Consider the following 27,166-nt stretch of genomic DNA (forward strand, 5'->3'; position numbering starts at 1 on the left):
TGACACTGGAAGAACGTGACACTGAAGCCTTCAGTGACAGAAATCCTATCACCAGGACATTGCCAGAATTTCATCTGTTGATTACGAACAAGACTAAGAGTCGGTATTTCCTTAGTTTCAGGTTGGGAACCACGTACTCTTGACTTTACACCTAACTGAAAAGCTCACCGAACGTCACTCAAGAGACTCACATATGGAAAACAAACTTAGAGACAGTATCTAAGGAAAACAGTACCTAACCTATGACTTGTTCTCTGATTTACGACTGTGATTGCAGGCCCCACCTGACAATCATACGCTGTGATAATAGGCAGCAGTTCAACACGAACCGGTCGTAACTTTTTATGTGCTGTACTGATTCTGAGCTACTTCAGCACATAATTTAGCCTGATGCAGCAAATACTTTGAATGACTAAAGCGATAGGTAACATTCCACAACTGAAAAATGAAAGATCACGTTTTGATCTCATTCATTTCATTTCCTATTTCCCTTTTGGTTTTTTCCCCCCTAAACTAAAAGTTGCCAAATTTCTCATGAAATTTGCTCTCATTATTTATTCCCATCTCAAATTTGTCTGTTATGGGTATGACCGTGAGTTTTCAAATCATATTCTCTGAGGTACTCTAAGAGATAACGTTAAATGGGCCCACTGGCACTAGTAACTGCAGTCCTAAACCCAGCCATGCCAGGAAAACACTTTCCCAAAAAAGAACAAATATTAATTCCAAAATGGCAACTACCACGGGAGTACAAAAGATTGGAATTCTCCAGCTGTTTTTCTAGTTGTATATTCCAGTCGTTACGCCATCTTTGGGGTTGTTACAACACACTTCAACGCCCTAAGAACACAAGGACCCCATCCCACACCTGGGACGCTGTGTCAGGATGGCACCCCCCGCCGAAAAAGAGCGATAAAGCACCAACGCTGCTCCATTCGCCCGAGGTCCATGGCACGTTTGCTCAAAGTTACTAGCGTGCCCAGGCACCGGTTTGAAACACAGGCACCTCTTCAAGTGCTTTTCCATATTAGGGGCTGGGAAGAAAAATATCAGGATCGGACCCATGATAAAAACAGTTCCCTTGAGAACTGTTACCCACGCCATAAAAGGAATGAAGGACACCGAAGTACAATGAAAATTATCTACTGAATCTTCCTAAATTCCCATAAAATTGGAGTATTGGTTTGTCCTATGAGCGTAATTTTCACTGTAAGTCACAAAAGGTTGACTCCTTAGAGATGCAGGAAATGACTAGCTCATGATAGCATAATTGCATGGGCAGAAAGCTGGATTTTGATCAGCCACTACATTCTCTGCCGACACGGCAGTGGTTTTCGATCACGTATCCGATGCACAATAATTAGGCAAAATGACTTACCCTCAATCTTTTCAGTATTTAGCTCTAAGGGTGCAAGGATTCATTCTTGGAAAGGGAAGATGGTCGTGTGATTTAGGGCACTGGATGAGCACTCAGACCTGAGTCCTCTCCCTGGTTCTGCCAGAGCCTTGCTGTGTGACCTTGCACAGCCACTTCTCCATGCCTCGGTCCCGCCTAAAATGGGATAACAATAGTTCTTTATTTCAGAGGAGATACGAGTACAAAGCAGTTCAAGGCTGTGCTGCAGAGATGCTACGGCAAAGAGCGGCACAGAAAAGCTCTGACATGACATAATACCTTGCTGTTAAAATGTGGGAAAACACACAGCAATTAAAAGGAATAATAAATACAAAACATAGATCGATTTTTGAGGAACGCAACACTGATTGGCTTTTCTCTGTTATCGGAAATTAAAGCAAACGTAACTGGGATTAAGCAATTTCCACCTGACTCTGTTTCTGAGATCTGCCAGTACTAGAAGCTGTATATTACAAACACCAAGAAAATTACTTAACTGAAAACCTCCACATTTTTTCTGTTTTAAAACAAAACCACAATTTCCAGCCCAAGAGAAGGTCAGATAAATAATCAGAGTAAGATCTTCAAAGCCATGAAAGGGGCCTACGAACGCGATTTGCTTCAATTTACAGTAAAATATGAGCATGCAAATCTGAGGTAGCTTTGAAACTTCATCTTTGCTTTTGGGTACGCTTTCAAATTAAATTATAAATGGGGCCACTGATCTTAATTGAAGTGTCAGATGTCTGGAATAGCTTCAATGCCGCTGCTCCAGAGCTACGCTGCGGCTGAATTGGACGGAGCTTAACAGGGCGCCTTCAGTAATGAGTATTTTTCCAAATGCAAAGATGAATTATTTCTCTCCACAACCGTGTGTCTACGTAACAGCATTCGTCTTCCATTTGGGGGTCAGTTGTAGGCCTGGAAGACAGGATCTCCGGGACCATACCTAGATAAAGCAATCGACTTGGAGATAAACAGATCACAGGCTGTTCTGTCAGGCGGGAGAGAGAAGAGACACACGATGAGACAGACACGAGGAAGGGAAAATCACTTTTGAAAGGCAGAAACACAGGGATGGGAAGGGCGGAAAACAGCTGGAAAGCAGCCCACAAAAAGACAAGACGGACCCGAGAAGGACGCCCAAGAGAACCTCAGAGCTGGAACACCGAAGCCGGTCGGAGGGAGCAGACCCATGAGATGCTGTTCCAAGCAGAGTAAAAAGCCTCAGCTCAAAGACACAGGAGTGCTGGGGCTGCCCGGGAACCTTCGGGGCTGTCTAATAAAGCAGAGGCCAAGCGGGGCGGAGGACAGGAGAAAAGGAAAGCAAAGCACATAATCCTTGGTTTCGCTCAATGAAAGCAACCAAAGGGCAGCTCTGGAAAGATGAAGCACAGAATTAAATGTAATGAATTGACGAATCATGCACCATATTATAACATTGAGACTGTTTTCGGGCAGTCCCCTATACATACACTTGCTCACCAGAAAAGACCTCAAAAAGGTTTAAGTCAGACCAACAACTTCCAAATCTCCGGACAGAGCAAGGGACGGCAGAACGCAAACCAGACAAACGTCCTGTCCCCAGATCTCCACCCAGCGCGCGCAAGGACAAAAACAACGAGGTGTCAAAGGACTGCATGGAAACGTGACTTACAAAACTATCAATTTCTTCATTAAGCCCCCTTCTCGCCCCCCACCCCGCAAACAACAGAGCGGTCAGCCGGATCCCTCGCGGCTCCGATTGCTCACACCCTTCCCTCTAACGCTTTAAAGATCGAGGGGGAGTCCACCTCCGGGGGACAGCGGAAGAAGATATGACACGGCATTCACAAATGCACAGAGAACCGTTTAATTTACAGCCACAATGGTGAAACAAACCAATTCAGAGCTTGGACGTTCAAAGTTAAGTCTGACACTCATTCTTATATTCACTTATTGTGCTTAAGTATTAGAGAACACAGGATTACATCAACAGTACACGAAAATCTGAGATCCCTGCAGGACCGAGTAGTGAACGGGATGAGCAAGAATGAGGGACCAGCCCCTCAAGTGGTGTAAGCTGGTACAGCTCCATTGCAGGCAATGGAGCGATGGTGATTTACACCAGCTGAGGATATGGCCCTTGAAATGTCCAACTTAACTTTGAATTAACGCCTCCTGTGTCACAACCTTTAACGTTACTGTTCCTTCTGGGCGGATCTGCCGCTCTGAAGACGCAGGACTAGGAGCACAGCCCGTGCTGTTCAAAGGGCTGGCAGGCAATATCTCAGCTGGATACAGTGAATGACGCTCACGTTGTGACACTGCTCCTGCGGTTTTAAAAACCACGGACTGGATCCTCATCTGATGTAAATGAGCTTAGGGGCAGCCACGTCAAAAACATTGCCAATTTATACTAGCTGAGAATATAGCCCTGAGATTTCTGTGTTTGCTGCTGCATGCCACATAAACACTGTGCTTGACAACAAAGACTCCTGTGCGGTTCATAAAATTAACTCGAGACTACAAGTCTCAAACAAACAACTACTGGAAAAGACTCCGTTCAGTCTCCATTCTCTCCTGGTTTGCTGAATTTGGCGTAACACGGTTATTTGCTGGCACCAACAAAGCCTCTCAGCTGGCTTTTCTTTTTATTTTTTCCAAGATTTTACTATAGGGCCAGACTTACTCGTGATGTAAATCAGCAGAGCTCCATTATACCCAAGGGAGTTACTCCAGGGAACCTGGCCCACGGATCCGAGCGCAGCCTTCTTAGGCCAGCGCAACCACAGGGCTCTCCAAAAGCTGCTTTGCGCATTATTCCACTTAAGTGACTCTGACATCCTTTCATTGCTGCACAGTGTCTGAGTGGGCCACATAACGCTTCTCATCTACATGGTTTTAATGGATATATGGTGGGGTTTTTTTCATTAGATATCTTTTTAGACAAAAAAAAGGACCGGAGCAACATTATTGGCATCCCACTGAAACATAAATATATAAATTACATTTTATACACTTTTTTTAAACGCAGACACATACATTCATGTGCATAACATCGTGAACAGTACACTTAGTGGAAAACAAGCACAGACAATCTTAGTTAAATGTATTTCCAGTTTTGGTGCTCCACGAATACACTGGGAAAATGATCACAAAATAGAACGGGGACTAAGTCTATCTCTGCATTAGCATCTGAAGCCAATAACGCCTGTGAGCTACCACTGCTCTGAGGGCTGAAATCAGACATAGCCACAGGAACACCAGGGGAATGTTTGAACTATAGCTAGAGACATGGAAAAAGCTCTCTCGCTTTTCTTGCTTTAAGGTTCTACAGTCCATTCACATTTTAAGATGGGTTTTATTTGAGCGGAAACACTGTCTTCAAGACAAGAAAACCCTTTCACCTCTTTGCAGGCGTTTCAGGAACGAAAGAGTCCAGTGGTTCGTTTTACACGTCCAATGCGATAACCAGAACAAAGCAAAGGGCACGTCGTCCAAACCACGGCCCCGCGCCCCCAAAGCGCAACGGGACTCAGCCCACCCGCTTTGAGAACTCGGAGTCAGCGGCCCTGCTATCGTCAAAATAGACTTGGATGCTATCTGGGCTATTCTACTACAAAAATATGACCACAAAATGCTTTTTTTTCTTTTTTTTTCTTTTTTTTTTTCTTTTTTTTTGGTTCAAGAAAACATAGCAGGCTTTCTCAGGTATATAAAACTGTTAATTTTTAGATAAAAATACAAACTTCACCTTTACAAAAAACACATATTTCTGTTGAATACACATAAAGCATAACATTTTACCAAAAATAAAGAATTTTAGGTTCTGTTCAAATATTTGCAGCAAGGTAGTTCCCATGCCACCATGACATTGTACAATGCAGATACAAGAAGTTGTACATTTCACACAGCTCCAACATGTGAAATAAAGGTATCTGTATACTGAGAAGAATGACAATCGCTAACACAATATCACTAGTAGGCAACTGGCATAAGTCCTAAAGGAAAAGAAAAAGGCTTTTTGCATGGATATCCTATGATTTGTTCACGCACATCTCTCTTTTTTTTCTTCTTTTTATGTAATGCTTTAAATTATGGGGGAGGTTGGGGAACATAAACCAAGAAACGTCTAGAAAATTATGCATAGGTATACCATCTTTATTTTAATACATCTCATTAGTTTGCATCCCACTAGGAGAAATACCATAATGTTTTGTGTTCGGCTTATTGTTACACCAGTCTTGTATACGTGTTATTGGCAAATGTAGTCCAAGAGATAATAAAAAGCTAGGCAAAGAGTAAAAAGAAAACTTAATAATCACTTTATGGTGTAAAAAATAAAATAAAATAAAATAAAATCCACTTAAGGCTCCCCAGAAGGTTTTTTGTATCGACTTTGAAACACCACCAAGCCAGGATGTATTTATTGTTCTATAGTGTTTGCGTGGCATTCGATCGTTTCATACATTCCTGCTCTTTGTGCCTGAAGTCCACCAGTGTCCATCGTCTCCATCAAGAACACAGGCACATTTCTTGACGTAAAGCACCGTTGACTCCTCGGACAGAAATCCACTATTCACCCAGATTTTTGTCATGTTTTGAGTACTTTTGGTATCCTCCATTCATTCAACTGTCTCTTTTTCTTTCCTCTTTTTCTTGCATTTGTTTTCTCTTTTTTTTTTTTTGGACAGGGAAGCTTCCTATTGTTTCACAGAGTGCTACAATACTTGCTTTGATGTCACATTGAACAAATGTACATTGTCTCTTTGTTCTCATTAAGTGTTCTTTTGAGCCAGTTTTTTTCACACAGGAGAACAAATAACGTATACAGTCAATAAGCACCATACATAGTAGGTTCAGGAATGTAACAAACCATGTACATCCATGTCCCAGAGAGAAGTTTTTTTTCTAGCTTATTTTCACCTTACATCTGCAGGAGAGAAAAAAGATACAATAACTCTATGATTAGAATCAAATGTCCCATCCTCTAAGCAGATGACTAAGAAAAACTGTTCTGCATGAAGAGTCACTAACCTGGGACAAGTTGTTCTAAATGCTGCTCTGATTGAGTTTACATGCTCACTTTTAAAGTTGAATTTTAGAAAATCTGTGCTTCTATCATACTACTCCCAATAAATACCTGTTAATCTGAAACAGGATAGCAAGTTTAGCATTCTTTGGAAATGATACATCGGTATAAATGAAAACTGCCGTTGGGAGTTTATGTGCAAAAACAGGTGCTTGAAATTCAATTGAGCATCATCCAGGCGCTGGGCACATCATACACTGCAAACTCCACATCCTTCCCGCTCCAAATACCACAATCAATTGCAAGAGCTGCAGTTCGTATCGTTTCGAGTCATTAAGAAATGGGAATTCCATATTGAATTTGGAAGGTGTATCGCCATCATCATACATCGCTAATATGTTGGCCAAGGGATTTCAGTCAATTTTGCACTGAGAGGGTTTTTCACCGCACTGAAAACCTCATGGATTTTGATGACAGTCGTCATCCGAATGAGACTGAACAGACCAAAAACCCTGCACAACAAATGGCATTTCTAAGCATCTTCCTTGTCAGGTAGAGAGATCATCAGACCATCGCAGATGCATGTAAATCAACCCCAGCTCATGCCAAAATATGGGGTTGATGGTCATGCATATAATGGTATTTTCTCTATGTACACTCAATGTTTTACAGACAACGACTGGGAAAGCGACAATTTGGAACCTGGAAATTCGTTCATGCATTATTATGTGATGCTTTGACCTCGGAAATCAATAATAATGAAACAAAAGCAGAGGCAATGGAACTTGAGATTTCAGAAGCTGAAGTATTAGCACCCTCCAAAAACAAAAAAAAAAGCAAGAAAAGGAAGTAGCTGAAGAATGTAAGATGCTGATGGTGATGTGGAGCTTAAAGGAAAAATACCAGCAAGTAGAATTATCAAAGCCAATCAAATCTAATCTCTTTGCAGCCTTGAGGTAGCAAGTGTCAAGATTTCGAACAGTGATTAAGTTGAAGTGATGACATTTGATTAAGTTTTCCAGTACTTGTGCCATTAGGGTGTTCAGCATATAGGTCCTACCTGAGTATCAAATAGTTCCAGAAGGTTTTATGTTGGTTTTAACTTTTTTCGTTTCCGTTTTTTACCTGATTCCCTAGGCCTTCCTGTTAACATAAGGGCAGGGCTGGTAAAAAGCCCTAAGGTAACGCGTTTCGTTGAACACTGAAGTCACAAATACTCAAACCGTTTACATTTAAAAGAAATCTCATTACCCTTTGCGTTCAAGCAATAACTTTATAGCATCTGATTGGACATTCCCTTTACAAAGTAATTATACAAAAGTAAAGAAATAATAAACAAAGCTGGCATTGCAAACGTCATGTCCAAGACCCATCTATGATTACTGTTCCCATGCAGTACTCAACATTTGCTCTCAGCTCCCCATCCACTCGCTGGTGCGAGTTACGTTCCTATCAGTAATTAAATCCTAGAAATCTATAATTCTTCCATCACAATTCTACTCCATTTTTCACAGACATCACAAAGAAGTTTTCACCTGAAAATCTGAACTGCTTCGTCTGTGGTGATTAAAGACATTTGGAAAAACTAGAATTGATGTAGTGAAAACTGTTTTTCCAAGTAGAAGACATAGGAAAAATACCAAACCACACACACATAAAAATAATAACTTCAAATGTGATTTTATCTACTCATAACCTAGTTTCGGCTAAAACGCTCAGCTCAGACTATAAATTGATGTCAAACAAAATCACAGAGGCTTAACTTTGCTTTTATACAAATCCTAATTCTTCTGCTCTGTACACAGCAGCTGAGTTTACATTTGCTTAGACCAGATTTATGTCTCCGTGCTGGCTGGACACCGTAGAGCAGACAAACCCCATCACCTTTGGGCAGCTCTCCTCCTGTATTTACCTACTCCTAAGTTTGGGCTGGGTCTCCTGCACCCCTAAATTCCCAGCAGAAATGTGAACACACTTTTGAGGCTGCTTCCCACAGACTTAGGACAAAGGGAGCTTCCTATAGTGGGTCTCCCAAATACGTGTCAAGTTCTGGATTGATTGCACCCCAGCAGGAGGATCTGAGCTAAAGATTTGAGGTGGTTTTACCCAAGTCAGATTGAAAATCAATATTTTTCCACATAAATCTTCCCCCATGGTAACGTAAATAAGGCAAACTTGATAAGGCAAACTTGGGTTTAACGTGACAACTGACAATAAATTCTTGTAAGAAAACAACGGGAACGGGCAATGTTGTTTCAAAACTCCTTACTCTTGAATATTGAATTTATTCCTAAGTGCTTTATATTCATTTCATTAATATTTTCCCCAAGGTCAAGTAAATCTCCAGCTTAGCCTTGTCTCCACACAGTCTAAAGAAATTAGGCAACAGAGTTCACCAATAAGCTGCAACATGGCAAACTTTAACTTAGTTAAGCAAGACCTCAATCCTATTGGACATTTGCATTTATTTACAGGCTAACCTAATGAGAATTGACACACTTTAAACTTCAAATCCCAACTCTATCCAGCACAAACTGTCCCTAATTTTGTATCTTCAGCACACAGAGAAGCAGCTGGGAGCTCCTCTGCTGAGTTCACTGGAAGCAAAGTTTGCTTTACATTCTTTACTAATATAAAAATAAAGTCCATACGACATCAGCATTAATGCAAAAATAAAAGGAAAACATACCAGTTTCTTCTTCTCTATAATCTGAATTAGTATTTGATGATGTACAGGTGCATTCCATATGCTCTTCTAATCTCACCAGAACTTCTTTTAATTTTGGCTTTTTTCTAACATATTCCACTTTTGCCACCTATAAAATACGATGAGGTATGTACTGAGACACATTAACACAGTCATAGTTCAGAGCTGAAGACAGATAACTACATCTATTTTTTAATGTAGCCAAACCAATATAAAATGTTAGCATACTAATCACGTTTTATCTTAATTGTGCATCATGTAACCATTTACTGCACAGACTATTTGTTTATTCAAGTTCAGCAGTTTGAAACAATTTTCTTTTCCCCCAAGAGATAAAACAATTTGCCGTTCATTTTGAAGCTTTAAGCAACTCAGTTTTCACATGCATCACAATAAACTTTCATACAGATCCACACCAGCGGTTGTTGCTGCAGACTGCCACTTCCAGCGTCATCTTGTGCTCATGTTGACCCAACCACTGCTCTCAAGCTGCAGGCTCACAGTGAAGGCATTAGGTTGGTTTGGAATAGGTTTTATCATTTAAAACTGGTGTCTCCAGAGCCCTCTGAAAGTTACGTGCCCAACTCTTTACACAACCAGGGTCTGAATATCAGCTTAGAAAGCAGCAACTCAACCCTACTCATTCCTTGCAATGACCTGGGACTCATTTACACGAGTTCCCATGCAGTTCTCAGGTCCAAGGGAACTACCACTCGCAAACTGGATCCAGTACTTGACTGTATTGTGGATAGCTGGCAAGTACACTATTCCCACTATGCCTCTCCATCCACCCAACTGCTTCCAACTGCACTGCTCCACTTTGGGTCAAAGCATCCTTAAAACAACCAAGTCTGGAGGGCAAGGTGAGGCTGGAGGAAGGATAATCCTGAAGCAGCTCCGGATACACGTGGGTCTCTCATCCGAAGGAAACCAGTGTGGAAAAGGAGGACACTGGGGCGTGGGGACACTGAACAAGAGGATGTCCTGACCAACTCGGCGGCCAGGAGAGGAGGAACGGAACAGGGGGCAAGAACACCGAAGAGCTGGCTGCCGACGTGGGCTGTGGGACGCTGCGTGTAGACTTGCGATAAGTGTTACGGGCATGATAATCACGGCCATGCAAAGGAATATAGCACTACGTGGGCAGAGAGAGTGCTCCACAGTGTGCAAGGGGTCCGGTGTTCAGATTACAGTTGTGTTAAACACTGCATCAACAGGTGATAATCATTTGCCTGCAATGGAAATCGATGAAACTAAATCATGGCCTCTCAGTCCTACTAGTGATTCATCTGTCACAAAAGGGGGCTGCGATGTGGCTGTCCCTGCAAACAGGAAGACTACATAGTACAGGTGTGCATTATAACTTAGAAGGACAGAAGAGGCTGGTTGTCTCTGCAGAAGCAACACGACAGAGCTGTAAAGTCTGACCCAACCAAAAGCTGCAGTTACTACCAAATTCAGCATCCACAACTACACTAGACTTTGCCGGTAATGGTTTACTCGTGTGTTTGGTAGGGATTTAATGCTCCCAATCAACCTTTATACTATGAAAATCATTCCCTGGCCCTCCCAAAAGGAGAACAGTGCCACTGGGGAAAAACAAAACGAAACACATTCTAGTTCCAGAATCACTCTTCCATTTACCCAGCAAACCAAAGTTGCAGAGACAGATGCAATAACCAAAGTGTCCACACTGAAAGGTACCGTCCAAAACTATCACATCTCCATATAAACAAATTAAGAGCTGGCCGTGACAAACAAGAATGCTTCTGCTGAAATACTTCCATGGTCAAATCTCCTACCAGAACCCAACTCCATCAAGCCTTGGAACACAAAGATTTGAAAATGTATGGTACAACTGAGTCATCTGGCATCAAAGGATGACGAATCCTTAAGATTTACAAAAACAAACAGTAATTAAGACACCTCAATCATCAAAGAACGAGGCCCAGGAATCACAAAATAGCTTTCAGATCTGCCATGCTTATTACAGCTGTTCGAATAAGCCAGTCGTATTGAAAACTACGCGCAACAAAAATAAACTGTAATCAAGCTTTTTAAAGTCTGTCCTTGTTCTGCTTGGTTTTCCAAACATAAAGATATATGCAGTTCTGTGGCTATTTGGTATTAAACAAAAGGGAAAAAAAACAAGATAATACTTTGAAGAACATAATGAATTTATACAGCAATTCAAAGCTAGTTTTTATTGTAGTTAAAGTACAATCTAGCACACATTCCACTGCCCTACTTCATGCTACACAAGTTGAAGGAATGCTGTTTTGGAAGATGTTGCGAACGCTCCAACTGGAGCAGCACAAACGGGATAAGTCGCTGTGCTGGTGTCCCCTGTTGACACCTGCGGCCACACGGGATGCTCGTCTGGAACAATGGCACATGCAGGTCACATTTTCAGTGGGTATGAACAGGGACAGCTAAGCAAACAGCACAGGATTGGGCCCTGTGTTAGCACCTTTGTTTCTTCCTTGTATTTGTCTCCCCAGTGTCTCCGGCACAGTTTAAGTGTATTACACATGCTTGGAGATGCTCGGTCCTCAACAAACCAACATCAGCTCCTTTTACTTGTCTCTAATGCAACAAAACTGAAAATCCTCAAATCCTCGCAAACCACAAAGTATCACTACCTAAAAACTCTCTAAAAGAAAGGCAGTGAAATAACTGACCAGCTTCGTTAAATGATGTATAATCAGTGGCACCACACTTGCATCACTGTGGACTCTATGTACCGTCTTGAGGTGTGGTGTGGTGGCTAAGTAAAAATGAAAATAAAATCTGATAAAAACATGTGGCCTAATGGAAATGTAATAGGAACACCTTTCCCAGAGATGAAATCAGGTAATAATAGCAGGAAAAGAACAAGACTGTAAGCAGAAATGGCCAAAACGCCCCCAGCACAAAGCCAATATTCATCATGGGCAGGACCTTGCAAAAGAAGTCTGAGCACAGAGAATTCCTCACAACAGCAAAAACTCATGGGATGGATCGCTAAATACAGGCCGGGAAATCAAACCAAAGAGCAACTGAACGCCTTTCTTCCACACTGAAATAAATGCATACTGATACAGTGGAGGAAAAATACACCTTCATCTTGCAACCATGACCTTTACAGCCACCAAGTCTGCGAGGAAGACCTAAGTCAACAGCGCATAGAGGCACCAGACGGGGATTCTGCGGGGCCTGGCAAGTCCATGGGCAGGAGGGCACAACTCGCACCATGCCTGCAGGACACACCATGCCAGCTGTGCATGCCCTGCCAGCTGTGCATGCCGTGCCAGCTGTGCTGCCTCCCCTGCACGGGCAGCATGGCGAGTGGCGGGCAGCCCTGCCACCTCCGATCCCGGCAGCCCCCATCCCAAAACACGCACTGAAGACTCTCACGGGGCGCTCCTCTGGCAAAACCCCTTCCTCAGTAAAGTCTCGTGCACAGTTATTTGGGGTAGGGGAGGGAGAGTTTCCCTGCTGGGGAGCGAGGACCGGGGGCGCCCTGTCCTGAGCGCACACAGGGGGACGGCCGGGGGCACAACTGGAGGGTGCTGCTGCAAACCCAGTACCCGCTCCAGGGAGAGACGGCTCGTGTGGGGTCCCTGTGTCCCCTTCTCCCCTGCGAGCAGCCAGACCCTGTGCTGGGGTTGCAGGCCCCTCTTTCTGGTTTTCCATCTTGTCCCCCATTCTTCAACTGACCTTTGATACCTGCCAGCTGGTCCTGCCCGCAGGTCCCAACCAAGTGCTGTTAATCTCCAGTTAAGCTACAGCTAAAATCAAAGTGCTGTTTATCCTGATGACAGAAACAGTCACGGAAGAAAAATGTTCTTAAACCTGCAAACATTACATATACAGCCATTTTTCCTACACACACAATTGGTTCTGCAAGGCCTTTTTAACCTCGGCAGGGGCTGCTGAACAACTCCCTCTGAATTCTTGCCCTTCTTTCCCATCTCTCTTCAAAAGCCCTTTGGACAACCCCAGATATGAGCTGAGGAGACGCTCCTGCATTCCCCCCTTTCCAGCTCCTTTTCTCTGGGTCTTTCCCTCAATTTACTGTAAGAATATACTGGGTTAAATTTCCCCAAATCAGCTCAACATTGAATATTCAGCAATGGCTAAAGCTGATACGGCTATGGCTCAAGGCCAAGCAGAAGACAAAGCTGAGGTAGATGGAGTGGTTTTAGCTCTTGTTTCTTAGATTGGAAATAAGCATTGCTGCAAACAACCACGATACTCAGCTTGGCTGTTCAAAATTAGCAGTATAGGCAGGATTTGCTCTATGATATTAACTGTTATGCACTGCTGTGACCAAATACATGAAGAACATCATGCTCAACACGATGAGAAACCTCTTGGGAAGTCTCAGTTCAGAAACACCCCAGATAAATCACGGTCTGCTACTTGGTAAATACTTGCTCTGGCAAGCAGCAGAAGCAACAGAATCTGCAGATGTTACTGAAATGCTTTTGCAGACAGGAAAGGAAACATATTTGTAACAGACACCAACACCTCTAACTCACCAAACCTCATCACCACTTCTCCATCCGGACAGAAACGCAATCCTCTCCTTCCGATCAAAGAGCAACTCCCACCCAGCCGTGCTATTTCTGTTTGATTTCTGCAGCGCTGTACAGGTGCAGCTTGCCAAGCCGAGGTTTCTTTGAGACCAGGAGGCTGTGCGCCCACCGTCTCACCCTCTTATGGTGCAGAGGAAACCCACCCTTTATCCATCTACCCCACGAAGGGGAAACCCTGGAGGATCCATTTCGGGGAAGCTGTTCCACCAGCAACCCCAGCGCGGGGTTCCAGCTCCAATTCCCAAGCTCAGTGAAGGCCAAGTAAGAACATCCCCGAACCCCACAGCCTTTGAACCACGCTCCCAAGAAAGAAATGCCCCAACACAAACACCTCCGCTGCTCCTCCCACGCGGCACAACCGTCTCTTAACCTTGACGCCAGTGGCCCTCAGTAAGACAAAGAAAACATCCTCTGCCTTCACCCGTCGGATGATGCAAACCCACTTGCTGACCTTTCTGGGTGAACATGTTTCTAGTGTGAATGGGCCAGCTATGATCTCACTACCTTGTCAATGAGGAGGAAGCGGGGAAAGCCTTTTCAGTGTTTAATCAAAAGGGGGCTTTTATGCAGCCTGACATCAGGGGAAACACAGGATGGCTTTCCAGACGCCCCGTGGGACTGGCTGAGAAGAGTCTCCAAACATGCTCCCCTACCTCTGCAGGGACCCCCACTCCGGACCGGCTACTGAACAGCATGAGCAGACATCCAGCTCTGATCGCGGGATGGCAAAAGCCTCACAAAACCATCAGTTCCACCCAAGCTACAAGAGGCTCTAACTCCAGAGGGCATAAATATGGATTCCGTTCAGAAACTTCTGGTGTGACAGTGGGGTCAGCCTACAACCTTCACAATGAACATCCTGTTCCTGCTTGACCTCTTGTCCGTTTTTCCCCTTTCTACTTAATGACTGTTTGGGGCAGTCTTGGGAGCTTTGGAAATAAAATAGTCCTCCAAAGCTGGCTGACGTATATTGATATTGCTGGTGGCAATATATTTACACAGCCACAAAGAGCAGCTGCTCAGCTGAGCCTACTTTTAGTTTGCGCCCTACTAAAATGAACGCAAACCTAAAAGGACTAACACCGCTTTCAGAAGACTGAGGGAGAAACTCCGATTTCTTTAAAACAGCAGCATGCTGGGGCACGTTGTGGGGTTTGCAGCTTCCTCAGTGTCCCCAGCAGTGGGGACTGGGACAGCCAGACCGCTCTGCCCATGATCCTCCCCATCGCCGCAGGGGCAGGGAACAGGCACAGCTACCAACAGCGGGTTCACAACGCACAGCTCAGCCCTTTGCTGGGCACCTCGAGCTGCTTCGTAAGCACAAACTGCTACACAAAACTAACTGGAAACTGCATCAAACCCAAAGGCAACAGCACTAGGTGTTACAACCCTGAGGCACTTGCTGTTTAGCTCCTGCTCTGGATGGTTTACACCTGTAGTGCTTCAACTCCCCCAGTTTGTTCCCAGCCCCAAACTTATTGATCCCAATCTTCTTCCTCATTTTAACTTGTTTCTGCAAAGCATATCCTGCTAAGAAAGGGCAGCAAGCGAGTGTAGAGTATAATTACTCGGGGAAAGACTGAGGGAATACGTTCAGATGTTTCTGCAGCTTATTTGGGTGTTAAAACATTTTTCAGATGTTCAGCAAATTTAAAAAGCAAAATCTGCTCAGATGCAGGTCTGTGTGCATGAAAAACAACAAAACGGCTTAGATGCCTTATTTTGTATCCAGGACACCCAGGGCTACATTAACAGCACCTTTCTCAATAGGAAATCCATGGCAAGCACAGTGATCTGGGTGCTCTACCGGGCAATTTTATGTTCAAGAATGTGTTGGGTTTTGTAAAATTCTGCTCTTAAAATACTTAGGGCAACAAGAACTCATAGTCTTAACAATATAAATGCTCGGAGTAAGTCTAATCTCCGACACACGGATGTAAATCAACAGTACTTGTTTAAATACTGATAAAAATTAGAACACAGTGAAGGCGAATGAACATAAGAAATATTTCACGTAATAGTTACTGGAAAATTGCAACAGGGATTTTGTCTAATGAGTAAATACAGCATGAAGCCGCTGAGTCTTCTATCCCCGGGGTAAGATAATTTGAAACACATTTTTTCAGATCAAAAGTGTTATGTTGTCAAATATAAAAGCCCAATTTAGGCTGCATAATATTTAATTAAGAAAACAGCATTCCACACTGTGATTTATTTATTTTTTTAAGTCCAATGCCCCCTGAGTCATTTTATCTTCTTAACTCTTAAGATTTGTACTGTGCGAGATCATGGGAAAGACACAATCAACTTTATTTTCATTAAAAAAAGAAAAACCTAAAGGGAATCCTGTGAAAACCAAATCCAAACCCAAGATTCTCCAGCGATCATGTAACTTGAAAGGGCCATCTGCCCACTCGGATGGGAGAGGAGTGTTGTATCAGACCCTGCGGCTACAAGGATGGGTAATGAAATCCAGCTCCCCCAGAACAGCCACAAGAATACCTGGAGTTTCTAGACTTCAGAGGACCCTTCTCGGGCCGTGCAGCCCCGATCTGCTCACCTTGACGCTTCTGTGGTGTATCCGCGACGGCTGGCACTTGACACTGCTGGTGTTGCAACAGCCCGTGCACCGTTTCACCTCCACGCAGGGCGGCCATATCAAGAAGTTGGCGGAGGTGGGATCGATCTGGCTCCGAGGTATCTCGTATATAACCGTCCGTGTTTTGCAGACAGCCGGGATGGCTTCCTCTGCGAACACAAGAGGAGTCACACCGCCAGGTGAGCACCCAGACACTCTACTAATGCCATTTACAAGCGGCACCTGTGGCGGGCAGGTTGAGATGATGTTCTTGGTCTGAGTGCCACCTGCCCACCGCTAAACCAGGTGTGCTACCCTAGAGAAACACTCCCAATAGCCCAGCCCTGAATTAAGGGGTCTGGCTCCCGACACAGCTGGGAGCAAAGGTCGTTAGATAAAACAACCCTGGCTCTTCAGAAGTGACAGGAAAATGGGGTTGGATGGTCCTCCAATACAGCCCCGTGGTGACCGCGTAACTGCAGCTGTTGTTTTACAACACTGGGGTCACCATTGCACACGTATTATCACACAAACACACAACACCAGGCAAACGCCACCACAGAAGGTGCGTTGGGGATGTTTGTATCACACCTGAACCGGCTCAGCAGGGAAACAACCTGCACCAGCTTGAAAATTCCAAGTCTTGGGTTTCCTTCACATCCCCACCTCTGTGAGTCCATCCATCTGCCACCCCAAAGGGCAAATGTAACTTTTCCTGAGTGCAGCTATCAAAGCTTTGTACACGGTGGGTTGTATTTAATTTGTTATTTCTTGAATGAGGCAAAACCACAAGAGTGGTACGACCAGAAAACCTGCAGCTAAAACAACAGCCTTCTGGGCTCAGGGAAGGTGAGCTTGTGAAGAACCATTTCAGCCATATGGGGATCATAGAGTGACTCTGCGCTGCTGCCACGAAAAATCCAACCCATGTATCCTTCTCAACTCAGGGACTGCCTAACAAGTCAAGCCGATAATTCAAAAGAGGCCAGAAAATAACTGCAGGGACAACTTGCTTGATGGGGCGTTCTCTGGAGGCAGCTTGGACTGTTTGCCTGGCGGTGGAAGCAGGGGCGGCTTTGGGGTGGATGTGTCAGGGACTGGAACACCGCCTGCACTTTTTCAGTCACTTCTGAAGCACAAGAAGTGCCCGTAACACGAAAATCTAGGCTGGGTTCTGAAAGAGATGCTTCAGCCGGCTAAATAGAGTGAGATGTTCTTCTTTTCAACCCTCAGCGCCACAAACTCAAGAAAACTAACGGACCAAATACCGCAAGGTAGATGGCAACTCCTGCGAGTTATTGCGCGTATCCAGGTCTCGCTGACACTTACGGGAGGCGTTCGCCACCCTGCAGAGCGAGGTGCCGCGTGTAGCAGGAACCGCTGCTCTCTACAGGCGTCCTACCCTAAAATTCATCACCATCTCTCTAAATGTATATTTGGGCTTTGTTGTATCACCATCATTATTGTTTAATAAGAAAAATACCCCCCTGTAAACACGCCTGCTGCCCTGTGCAGTGAAGCAAATCAATGCGCCAGCGCTCCCATCAATGGCTTTTAATTTTTTGGATAAACTGTTTTTTTCTTTGGAATAAAGAGTCAAGCTGTTTCCTTTTGTGGAGCTTCTGTACTGAAAACTCTACCAACTGTTGGTGTTTTTTAAAGCACACTGCTGTAGTTGTTCCCCACACTATGAATTATACATGGAATATCACAGCATTTTCTACCCAAGGTCTAGCTTTCTAACATGCTGCAACAAGACAGTGAATGTAAAGAATTTGTGCTTGTCTGCCTGCTATGGACACCCTCCAGAAGACAGCTTCTCAGGCAACGGCTTGTTCTGTGCAAAAAGGAGGGCAGGAACGAGAAATGGCCTTTTTTCCTTTGTGCGTGTCACATTTTCCCAGTGCACTGTCCTGCTTGGCTGACCACAAGCACCCCCTGGTTTTGCTCCCCAAGTACAAATAGCTGTTCTCTTACCAATGCTTCTTTTTCTGCGAATGGGCACAGGACGGTTCTCTTGCACATGTTTAGCAGAATGAACGCTATAGGATCTCAAGTTTGTTTCTGAAACATCATCGTATCCTAGAACAGGAAACAAAATATTAAACCTCAGGTATGTTATTCGCATGAAGGTCACTACAGTGCTGTTCCATACATAGAAATCTGTGCTGCTCGTAGGCACAAGACCAAATCCTGCTGCAATTAGTGTAAGGTAACTCTTGTCACTGCAACTGCAAGGGCATAAGGCAAGGAAGACATAAACATTACATGTCATGTATAAGCATGCACAATTGAATTCTAATATCCATGTCAATGCAAGCCCCCAGAAACAGTGCACACTCTGTGACACAAAACCGTATCTAAAGCAGAACAGTTGCATTTTTATGTGAAAGGCATAATAAAGCTTTTCTTCCTGGAAAGGTGCAGAAGTAAGAACAATAATATTGCACTTGAAATGTTTCTTGCGAGGAGGTTTTTGAAGTTCTGGCATGAGGCTATGGTAGAAAATATGGTATTACACACCCAACAGCAACAATGCTGCCTCTGTAAATGCGCTTGGTTTTCAGGGCAGTACTAGGACAGAATCAAAAGCAAAAAGTAACTAGCATGGGTTTCCTTTCAGCCTCTCTGTTGCAGAACAAATCCCCTGTGAAGTATCCTAACCTTTGGAGGGGCATCTGAAGCTACTGCAAACTCTGGGACGGCATCCAGGCTTGTCTTGTTCCCTAAATAAGCCTACCACATGGGTTAAAGGGCCATGAGAAAAAGCAAGGACGGAAAACTTGGCATTTCATTTATCATAAAAAACAACAAAACAACCGCTCCAAGTATTTAGTTTTGTTAAGTGAAGCAGTCCAGGTCGTGTCCCGTGCCGTGGGGTTCCAACAGCGACGAGCACAGTCTGCAAACAGGGGATCAGGGCAATGTAAGCAAACTGAGGGCTGCGAGCAGATCCCAGTGCACCAAAACTAAGACCCTCAGCACACTGCTGCTCGGAGTGCCCTCTGCAACGGCACGGAGAGCCTCAGGGTTTCACTGCTGGCTCCAAAGAAAACCATGATGGCTATTACACAGCACTCAGTTACCTCCTCTACATGCTACAACATCCCACAGTCCTGTGTCTTCTGCACTGTCACGCTCCCTGCTGCCAGTTCACTCTGCATCCACAGCTGATTGTGGCCCTGGAACTGGTTTTATTCTCAGCCGTATTAGTAACGCACATCGTAAGGGTTTGCCCTACAAACCGACCAGCTCCTCCTCCCCGCAGGAAATCCTGCCCTGAAGAGCATGAAGCTGGTGAAATCACCAGCAGAGCCTGGTAGGACGTGAAGAGAGCGGCACCTTCAGCACCTCAGAAGGAGCTCTGTGCCTTGGGGTCCCGCTCCACTCCTTGGAAACACTATCTAAGAGATGAAAGGAGAGGTCCAAGAGGCAGCGCCAGGATCACCCGCGGGTCCTGCCTGTTCTCCTCATCAGCTGAACGGATCCTTGTCCGAAACAAGTCAGTGTGAAATCCATACTCTCCATTTACCCAAATAAGCTGGCTCCTGCTTCCTATGTGGAGTGCTTGTTTCCCATTGATTTCAATGGGAAATTTTGGAACCTGGTTAGCTGACAGCAGGCCTTATCCGCAGTCCCAGTCCTGTCATATTGTACCCCATATTCCATAAAGCTCATCAGTGGGGTGAATAGAACGTCTCGCCTGAGACCCCAGGGAAAGTCTGCGCTGACTGGGGCGCGGGGCCGGGTCTCCCGCGCCCATCGCGGTGGCACCGGGCCACCCCTGGCCCCGGCCGGGGCCGTGCACGACGAGGATCCGCTCTGGTCCTCCTCCAGCCTCTTCCGCTCAGCCACCCAGCACCCTCAGACCCAGCTCCTTTTTGGCAGCCTCGAGCTGTCCCAACCTCTCCCTCGGCTCAGCCGATTTGCAGCGATACTCAAAAGGAAGCAGCGTGAGCTCTGCTCAGCCTAAGACCCAGGCCGGGCTCAGAGCGAGAAGTATCCCTGTCCGCGTGCAGTGTTTAGAAAAGATTAAACAAGAAACTAATGCCTCTAATCCGAACTGCTTGGTGGGCACAGACATCTTGCTGAGAAGAGAAACCACGGCTGATGCCAGCGCTACAGCCCGAGCCTCCGGCCCTAATCCTGCGTCCAACACGCTGGCACCGCTCCCTCCTAACGTGACTGATTTCTTGCTGTCTTGTTTAAAGAAACTGGTAAGACTAAAAGGAATAGTATGATCAGCTAACCAATATGTTAAGCCATGTGCTTATATATAACTGCTCAACTCGGCTGCAATTAGCCATATTCTATCATCATGTTTATAAAGCAAAATGACATGCCGAGGAGCATGTGTTGCTTAGAAGATGATTTCTAAGGTGAAGAAGGCCTCTGGCTCATACTGTATCTCACTGTCTCGCTACATATCTTAGGCATGTATATCATTTTGTGAGTTCACGTCTCGTTGTGAGGGTTAAGAAACGAGATCTAGGCAGCTAGCACAGCAGACTGCAGAGCAACTCCCGGTCAAACCCCAATGCATTATGCAACACAAATTGTACCATTTCTAGCAACACAGCATTGATTCTATTTTTTAAATAAACAGAACTATGAAGCACATGGCTGGTGCCAGAAGACACTACAATGCTAAAGGCACTTGGTGTCCCCCCGACCTCACCAGCATTTGGAAGGAATTCCATAGCCCCGTGAAGTCAATGGGAAAATCAAGGCACTTCAAGCAATCTTGAAGTCAACGGAAGTCCTGCCCAACCAGGATGGAAAATCAGAAAGTCACCCTTGAAACCCACGATTGACTCTGATGTGTGGCCAGAAGACTTTCATTTATCCCATTGAAACAACGATGGTACAGTAATTACAAACAACACTCTCTATCTGACCTGAAAGAAGCCTGGTAACTGAGCTGCATCAGTTGTAGTGACTTAAGAGCACGAAATTGCAGGATAAGGTGTTTATTGGTGCTTAGCGCCTCACAAAATGAGGCTTTGAGCAGAAAACTTAGACACGGGTGGTTCTTAGTTTAGAATGGAACGCTGCTTGTCACCAAGCGAAGATGGAGGATGCTGCACAGAGCCAGATTAATGTCGCTCTCTTTTTTAACATTTTAATAACAAAAAAATGCTTTCATGGCAGACGATCAAGAAATTTCTCTGTAATCTCCTATGTACTGACAACATATCAACGATGGGTAGAAAAACTCTTGCCATGAGCCTTGGTCAATCCATTAGTGTAGCTGAAATTGTTCTTTTTAGTCAAACTGGCACTTTCCCATTGGGTCATGGAGTATAAATCACAGAGCTCCTGGGACATTCTGCCAATATGTGACTACTCTTCTCCCTAAATAAGCATGTGGAAAGTATCCTAAGACTACTGTTAGTTTATATTTACCGATTTATACTTTCACGCTGTCGTCTCCTTCCCAAACAGCTTATGTCAGGTACAATCTCCGATATCCGCAGTCTTAACACAAACCCTTACAGATGTCACGTTGATGTGGATCCAAGAAGTATAGGTCCAAGACTTCTAGCATCAACAGCAGCAGCTTAGCAAATTCTCATTATCTCTTTTTTTTTTTCAGGAATTCAATGTAAGGTACAATAAACCCAAATGGTCTGCCTTACAAATCGGTCCTAGAGCCAGAAAGCCCAAGGCAACGTCAATCTGTTTGTTTGATCTTCTTTCTGGCTGATGCAAAATATGCCCTTCTGACATCCAAATGCAGAGCTCGATGTCATTAAGTTTTCAACTTTGATCTATTAAAGGAAATATAAGTAGCAGCCTGCAAGATCCTGTTTTGTTTAGCTTTTCTTCCCCTTTACCTACATGTGATTGACCAGCTGGAAAGGAGAAGGAGTATTTGCTCTGTCCGAGGCGAAACACAGGACACACATGGCAGATGCCCTCCTCTTGTCATGTTTAAGAGGCGCAAGGAAAGGCAACACCCTGCACCACCACATCCTTAATTCGAGCGCCACAAAGTCCCCAGGAGATTTTCCAATAGGCTGAGCTCTGCAGCAATCTCACGCTTTTCCGCGAAACCATTAACGGCGAATTCAGGACATTTCTCCGCTTCGCAAAAAGCTGCTCTGCCAGTTCTTAATCACAGGCCGTTAAATTCACATGGCCTAAGGTGACCCTGCGGTTGATGCCCTCAAACCATGCAGCGCAGGGCGCTCAGCCCCAAACTGCCCCACGTGGGGAGGTGACGGGGAAAAGCTGTTCCCAGCGGGAGGAAAACATAATAGGTGATGAAATGAACTCTGCCTCCCACGGGACAGATGGGAGAGGTGACGCGCGGGGAGACAAACCGCGCTGCTAAGCCAAGGAGAGCGGAATCGAGGAAATGCCCCCGTTTCGGTGGCTGAGTCTGTTCGTAGTAAACTGTACTCCGCACACTACAGCTGCCGCTCCCCGGCATCGCGCACGCTTTCGGCTTTAAATAGGGTCACACACTGCTCTCTGTCACGCCAACGAAACCGGCGCCGACTATGGATCCCAACCGCAGCAAATTAACCTGTTTTCTGATATAAACACAATTGGTACGTTGCCTTTACGGGGACTTCGACCCGGACACGCAGCGCCGGGCGCTGACAAACTGGCCTGGATTTTCCTTTTTGAATACAATGATCAGCTCCATGTTGGGTTGTGTTTTTCTTTAAGTAATATGCCAGATGGTCTGGGGGTGTGGTTTCTAATTTTATGAAGGGGGTTATCAGTCATCTCTGCGCTACAATATAGACACCAAATCTGTCAGAATAGAAGAAAAACCTGCCCACTCCGCCTTGCAAAACTTACTTTCCCAATTAAAAATATAAGCTTTGCATTGCAGGAAAGAGAAATGACTGTTCTCCCTTCATTTTTCACAGATTCTGCCTTGTTGCTCAGGAATATCGGACATTTTCTGCATGCGTGCCTGATCCTGCAAACTCTTTCCCTACAAGATCATTCTTAATTCTCAAGTCCACCCACTGAGTTTAAACAGGGCTACTTGCACGCAGAAAGACCGGCAACACCGTGCACTAAAACGAGGGAGAAAATAAGCACTGGAGCGGTTTTATTCTGATCCTCAGTTTAAGACACAGAACTGTATCTACTGTGCAAACCCTCGCTGAACTCGCCCTGCGCTCAACGCACTGACAGCCCTAAGGAAACGCATTTCAGCAATATCATCTTACCAGGGACAACTAGAATACATTCGATTTGCTAATCCAAGCTAATACTAAATATAGTAAACAGACCCGATCCTGTTTAATGAAGAAAACATTGATTTCAATGTTCAATTAGCCACTCTGAGAAACCCTTAATAAGAATTACTCAAGACAGTGAAGACTGTGCTCAGAAAATGCAAATGTGGGGAGTAAGAGCCACTTACTCTATGAAGATCCAATCCTGCCGGTGCTCAGCAAAGGAGCACAAAGCAAGAACAGGGTGAAAGGCTGAATATTTTTAGTCTTTAATACTGAGTTCACGTCTTAAAGCATTACTGTTTCATGTTGAAATAGTCAAATATTTATGTGTCTTGTTTCTCTAATGGTTCCTAAACCGACAAATTGCAGGAAAACAGCAAAATCAAATGGGAAACTTGTGGCCAACCTCTTCCATTTTTGGTCATGCACCCCCTGGTTAATATTTGCCACGAGGTAAATCATTATTTTGTGAAATAAATTTCTCTCTGCTACATCTACTGATTTATTCAGCTCCCGCCGCTGCTTCGTTCTCTTGCAATGGAGCCACGTGAACTTTTGCTCTCTTTCTAAGTGGTATTTAAAAATGAAGCATGTGCTGCTTACGCTGGGGTATTTGAAAAAATAATGTATTCTGGTAGCTACAGATTCCTGCCTCAAACGCAGCAGAAACACGCAGTATTTTAACAGGCCAGCGCTCAGATCCAGCCCTTCTGCAACAGCAACCAAGCCCTCCACTGCGCTCACCGGGAGCCACGTTTCAGCAGCAGTGCACTTGTCTGGCCCCAAACAGCCTTCGGTGGGGAAATATGCACTGCACACCCCTTCCCTGTTGTGAAAGCTCTTTAATTGCAGCGATAAGCAGTAACGACGAAGCACTGCTCTCCAAAAATATTAAACCGATGCCAACAAATCTGGTAATTAGTAATTAGCCTCTCTGGTAAAGTATTGTGCAAGAGAGAAATATTCCCATCTTCAGTGTAATGGGAAACCATTCGGTCCCTAATCAACATGAAAATTGAAAGCTATGCCTGTAAAACATGTTCCTAGTCCATTCCTGCTCATTAATACAGCACTATACAAAAAGCAGTGAGTTAAAACTCTAGAAGGATCCTGCAACACTGAATGAAGGTGACTGAACCTGGCGCAGACTTTACAAAAACACACAGCATATGGTTTAAAAGGAGATGGCCCAGCACCAACGCAAGCAAGAACTCATTCATTTCTCTCCATGTTTGCTCTTCAGAAAGATGCAGGTTTCCCTTGGGCACATCAAAGGTGCCGGGTTTATTCTCTCTCAACTAAGGGAAGAAATCACCAGGAACAAAGTGCATCAAGTGAAACCAAGTGATAAGGAACGCAGTAATACAGCGCTTCTAGACCTGATTTACTGCTGCAATGATCTGTTTGAACTGCACGTTCTCACTACACCCATTTGCATGCCTAATGATGCAGAAAATAACCCTGCAATATTTTCTTTTGGGAAAAAAAGTGTATTTTTAAGGGTAAGCTTCATACGCAGGTTCCTGTTTAAAGTCAGCGTGGCCAGTTTATTTTCCTTTTAATAAAGCCCAGAGCTTGAAGAGACATTACTTCATTCATAAATATTGTTTCAAATATTTTAAATACCTCTAGGACAGTAGTTTAAAGATAACAGAGCAATGCAAGACCAACAACAAACCTTACAGAAATTCTTCTCCGCTGAGAGCCGGAGAGGTCTGAAAACACGGAGGGTCACCAGGTCCCTCTCCGCCCTGAACCCCCCGCGAAGTTTTAATTCCCACTCGGCCCCCTGGCCGCCGCCTCCCTTTGAACCGAAGCTCCCCTGCCCAGGGCAGCCTGGCTCTGGGGGCTGCGCCCGGCACGGCTCCCGTCCCCGGGGCCAGGCAGCCCGGGCCGCGCCGCCGGAGCGGCGAGACGCGTTCGGGGCGCTGCGCCGCGGCCGCCCGCGGTGCCTCCCCCCCGGGGCGGCGGCGGCCGACGGCGCGGAAGGAAGGAGGACGGGACTAATTTACCTACGGAGTCAATCTCCAGGAGGCGCTGCAAGTCGCGGATGCTGTGGATCTCGCTGTGCGCCAGCCGCTCGATGAGCTCCTGCGGGATCTCGGCCTCCTTCAAAGACACACACACCGCGGGTCACCGCGCAGCCCCGCGCAGCGCCGAGGATTTCGCGCTTCGGGGCTGGGGGCCTGGGGGTCTGGGGTTTTATGGAGGGTGCAGGGTGTTTGTTGGATATCTTTGGATTAAAGCAGGGGAAAAATACACACCCACGCCCCCCGCTCCGCCGGGGGCTGGAGCGCTCCCCGCCGCCCCCGCCTGCGCGCCCGCGGGAGCTGCGCGCCGCCTGCGCAACTGCGCCACGGCTCGGCCCGGCGGGCGGCGGCGCGGGGCTCCGGCCTGTGCCCGGCACAGCTGCGCCTCCTCTCCCCGAGCCCCGCTCGACGGCTGGAAACCCACCCCGGGCAGCCGGCTGCTGGAGTCCGCCCAAGCCCACCGCGGGCGCGGACTCCCCCGACCCGGGGAGGAGGAGGGGGACCGTGTCCCACGGGGCCACCGCCATCCGACCAGCGCCCACGCCGGGGCTCCCAGTGCCAAGCACACCCGCTCCCGAGAAAAGTTAAGGAGTCACCGTGCAGCGCCGAGCACCGCGCTCGCCTCGACCGGGGCCACCTGTAGCAACCCCAAGCCGGGGCTCCGCGCTGGAGCCCGACCCTCGCCCGCGCTCAGCCGGGTGATCTTCGAACACCGGGGAGGGGCGTTTTAGGGCGGGGGGATCCAACCAACTTCTGCCCGCGGCACTAACGGTGCCCGCGGCCGGTTGCGTGCAGCGCCGTGCGCCGCGGGGGCGGCCGCTGCCAGGCGGCTCCGCGCTCCGCTCTGTTTGTAAATAGCCGCAGCCCTTCTGCACCCTCGGGGCGTGAATATGTAATATATATATATATATATATACACATTATATATTATTTGTATAATTTTTAAGGGCAGCCAGCAGCCCCGGAGCGGAATGCACGGTCATTCCCCTTCATCTCTGGCATGCATGAAATGGCAACTTGCTTTCTGGCTGGGGCGCGCAGGGGCTGGGGCACGGCGAGCGCTCCCGGCGAGGCCGGGGCGCGGAGATGCCCGCGGAGCCCAGGTGGGCAGCCCGCTCCCCCGTGCCCTCCGCTGCCGGCTCCCCCGACCCCCGGCTGCGGCGTGCCCCGGAGACCGAGAACGCAGGAAGCCGCTCTCACCTACCTCGCAGAAGGTAAAGGACAGGTAGCCAAAACCTATCAGCAAAACGCAAGCCCAGGTCCTCATCTCGGTCTAGTGCACTTTAGACACGGAGGGAAGGCAACGCTGATGGAGAGGAGCTGCAGGCCGGCTCCTGCCGCGCAGGAATTCAGTACCATCCCTCAGGGGAAAGGCAGCGGGGTGGCTCGGGGGTCCTCCGCATCCAGGGTGGGTCGGGGCTGGTGGTGGTTTAATTACGGCGCTGCCGCTGTTTGTATGTTCCCCTCGCTACGGGAGCGTGGCTGCTCTCCTTTCTGCCGCTCTCGCTCGCTCCTCTTGGCTCTTAGGACTAGACCAGCCGGTACTTCTGCATATTTGCTTAGATCAGACCAAAGTGAAACCCAAGGAGTCGATCCGGAGCGCAGCCGAAACGCCCATCACCTGTCTGGGGCGGCTGCCCCCCTCGCGGCGGGCGG

At 46.3% G+C, this 27,166-nt stretch overlaps 1 protein-coding gene across 2 annotated transcripts; it reads right to left on the reverse strand.

Annotated features, from left to right (window-relative positions):
- Positions 1–1,418: 1,418 nt before the first annotated feature.
- PDGFA (platelet derived growth factor subunit A) lies at positions 1,419–26,777 on the reverse strand (the record flags this gene model as incomplete). Of its 2 annotated transcripts, none has more annotated exons than XM_080354229.1 (6): positions 1,419–1,552; positions 9,100–9,226; positions 16,258–16,445; positions 18,253–18,357; positions 25,493–25,589; positions 26,715–26,777. In XM_080354229.1, 6 exons carry the CDS (start codon positions 26,775–26,777, stop codon positions 1,419–1,421), a joined length of 714 nt encoding a protein of 237 aa, XP_080210355.1. The 2 variants fall into 2 exon arrangements, with proteins under 2 accessions (XP_080210355.1, XP_080210356.1); XM_080354230.1 differs by lacking the exon at positions 1,419–1,552 and adding an exon at positions 7,498–7,553.
- Positions 26,778–27,166: the final 389 nt, after the last annotated feature.

This window comes from Nesoenas mayeri, assembly GCF_963082525.1.
Source record: "Nesoenas mayeri genome assembly, chromosome: 15".
NCBI classification, from domain to species: domain Eukaryota; kingdom Metazoa; phylum Chordata; class Aves; order Columbiformes; family Columbidae; genus Nesoenas; species Nesoenas mayeri.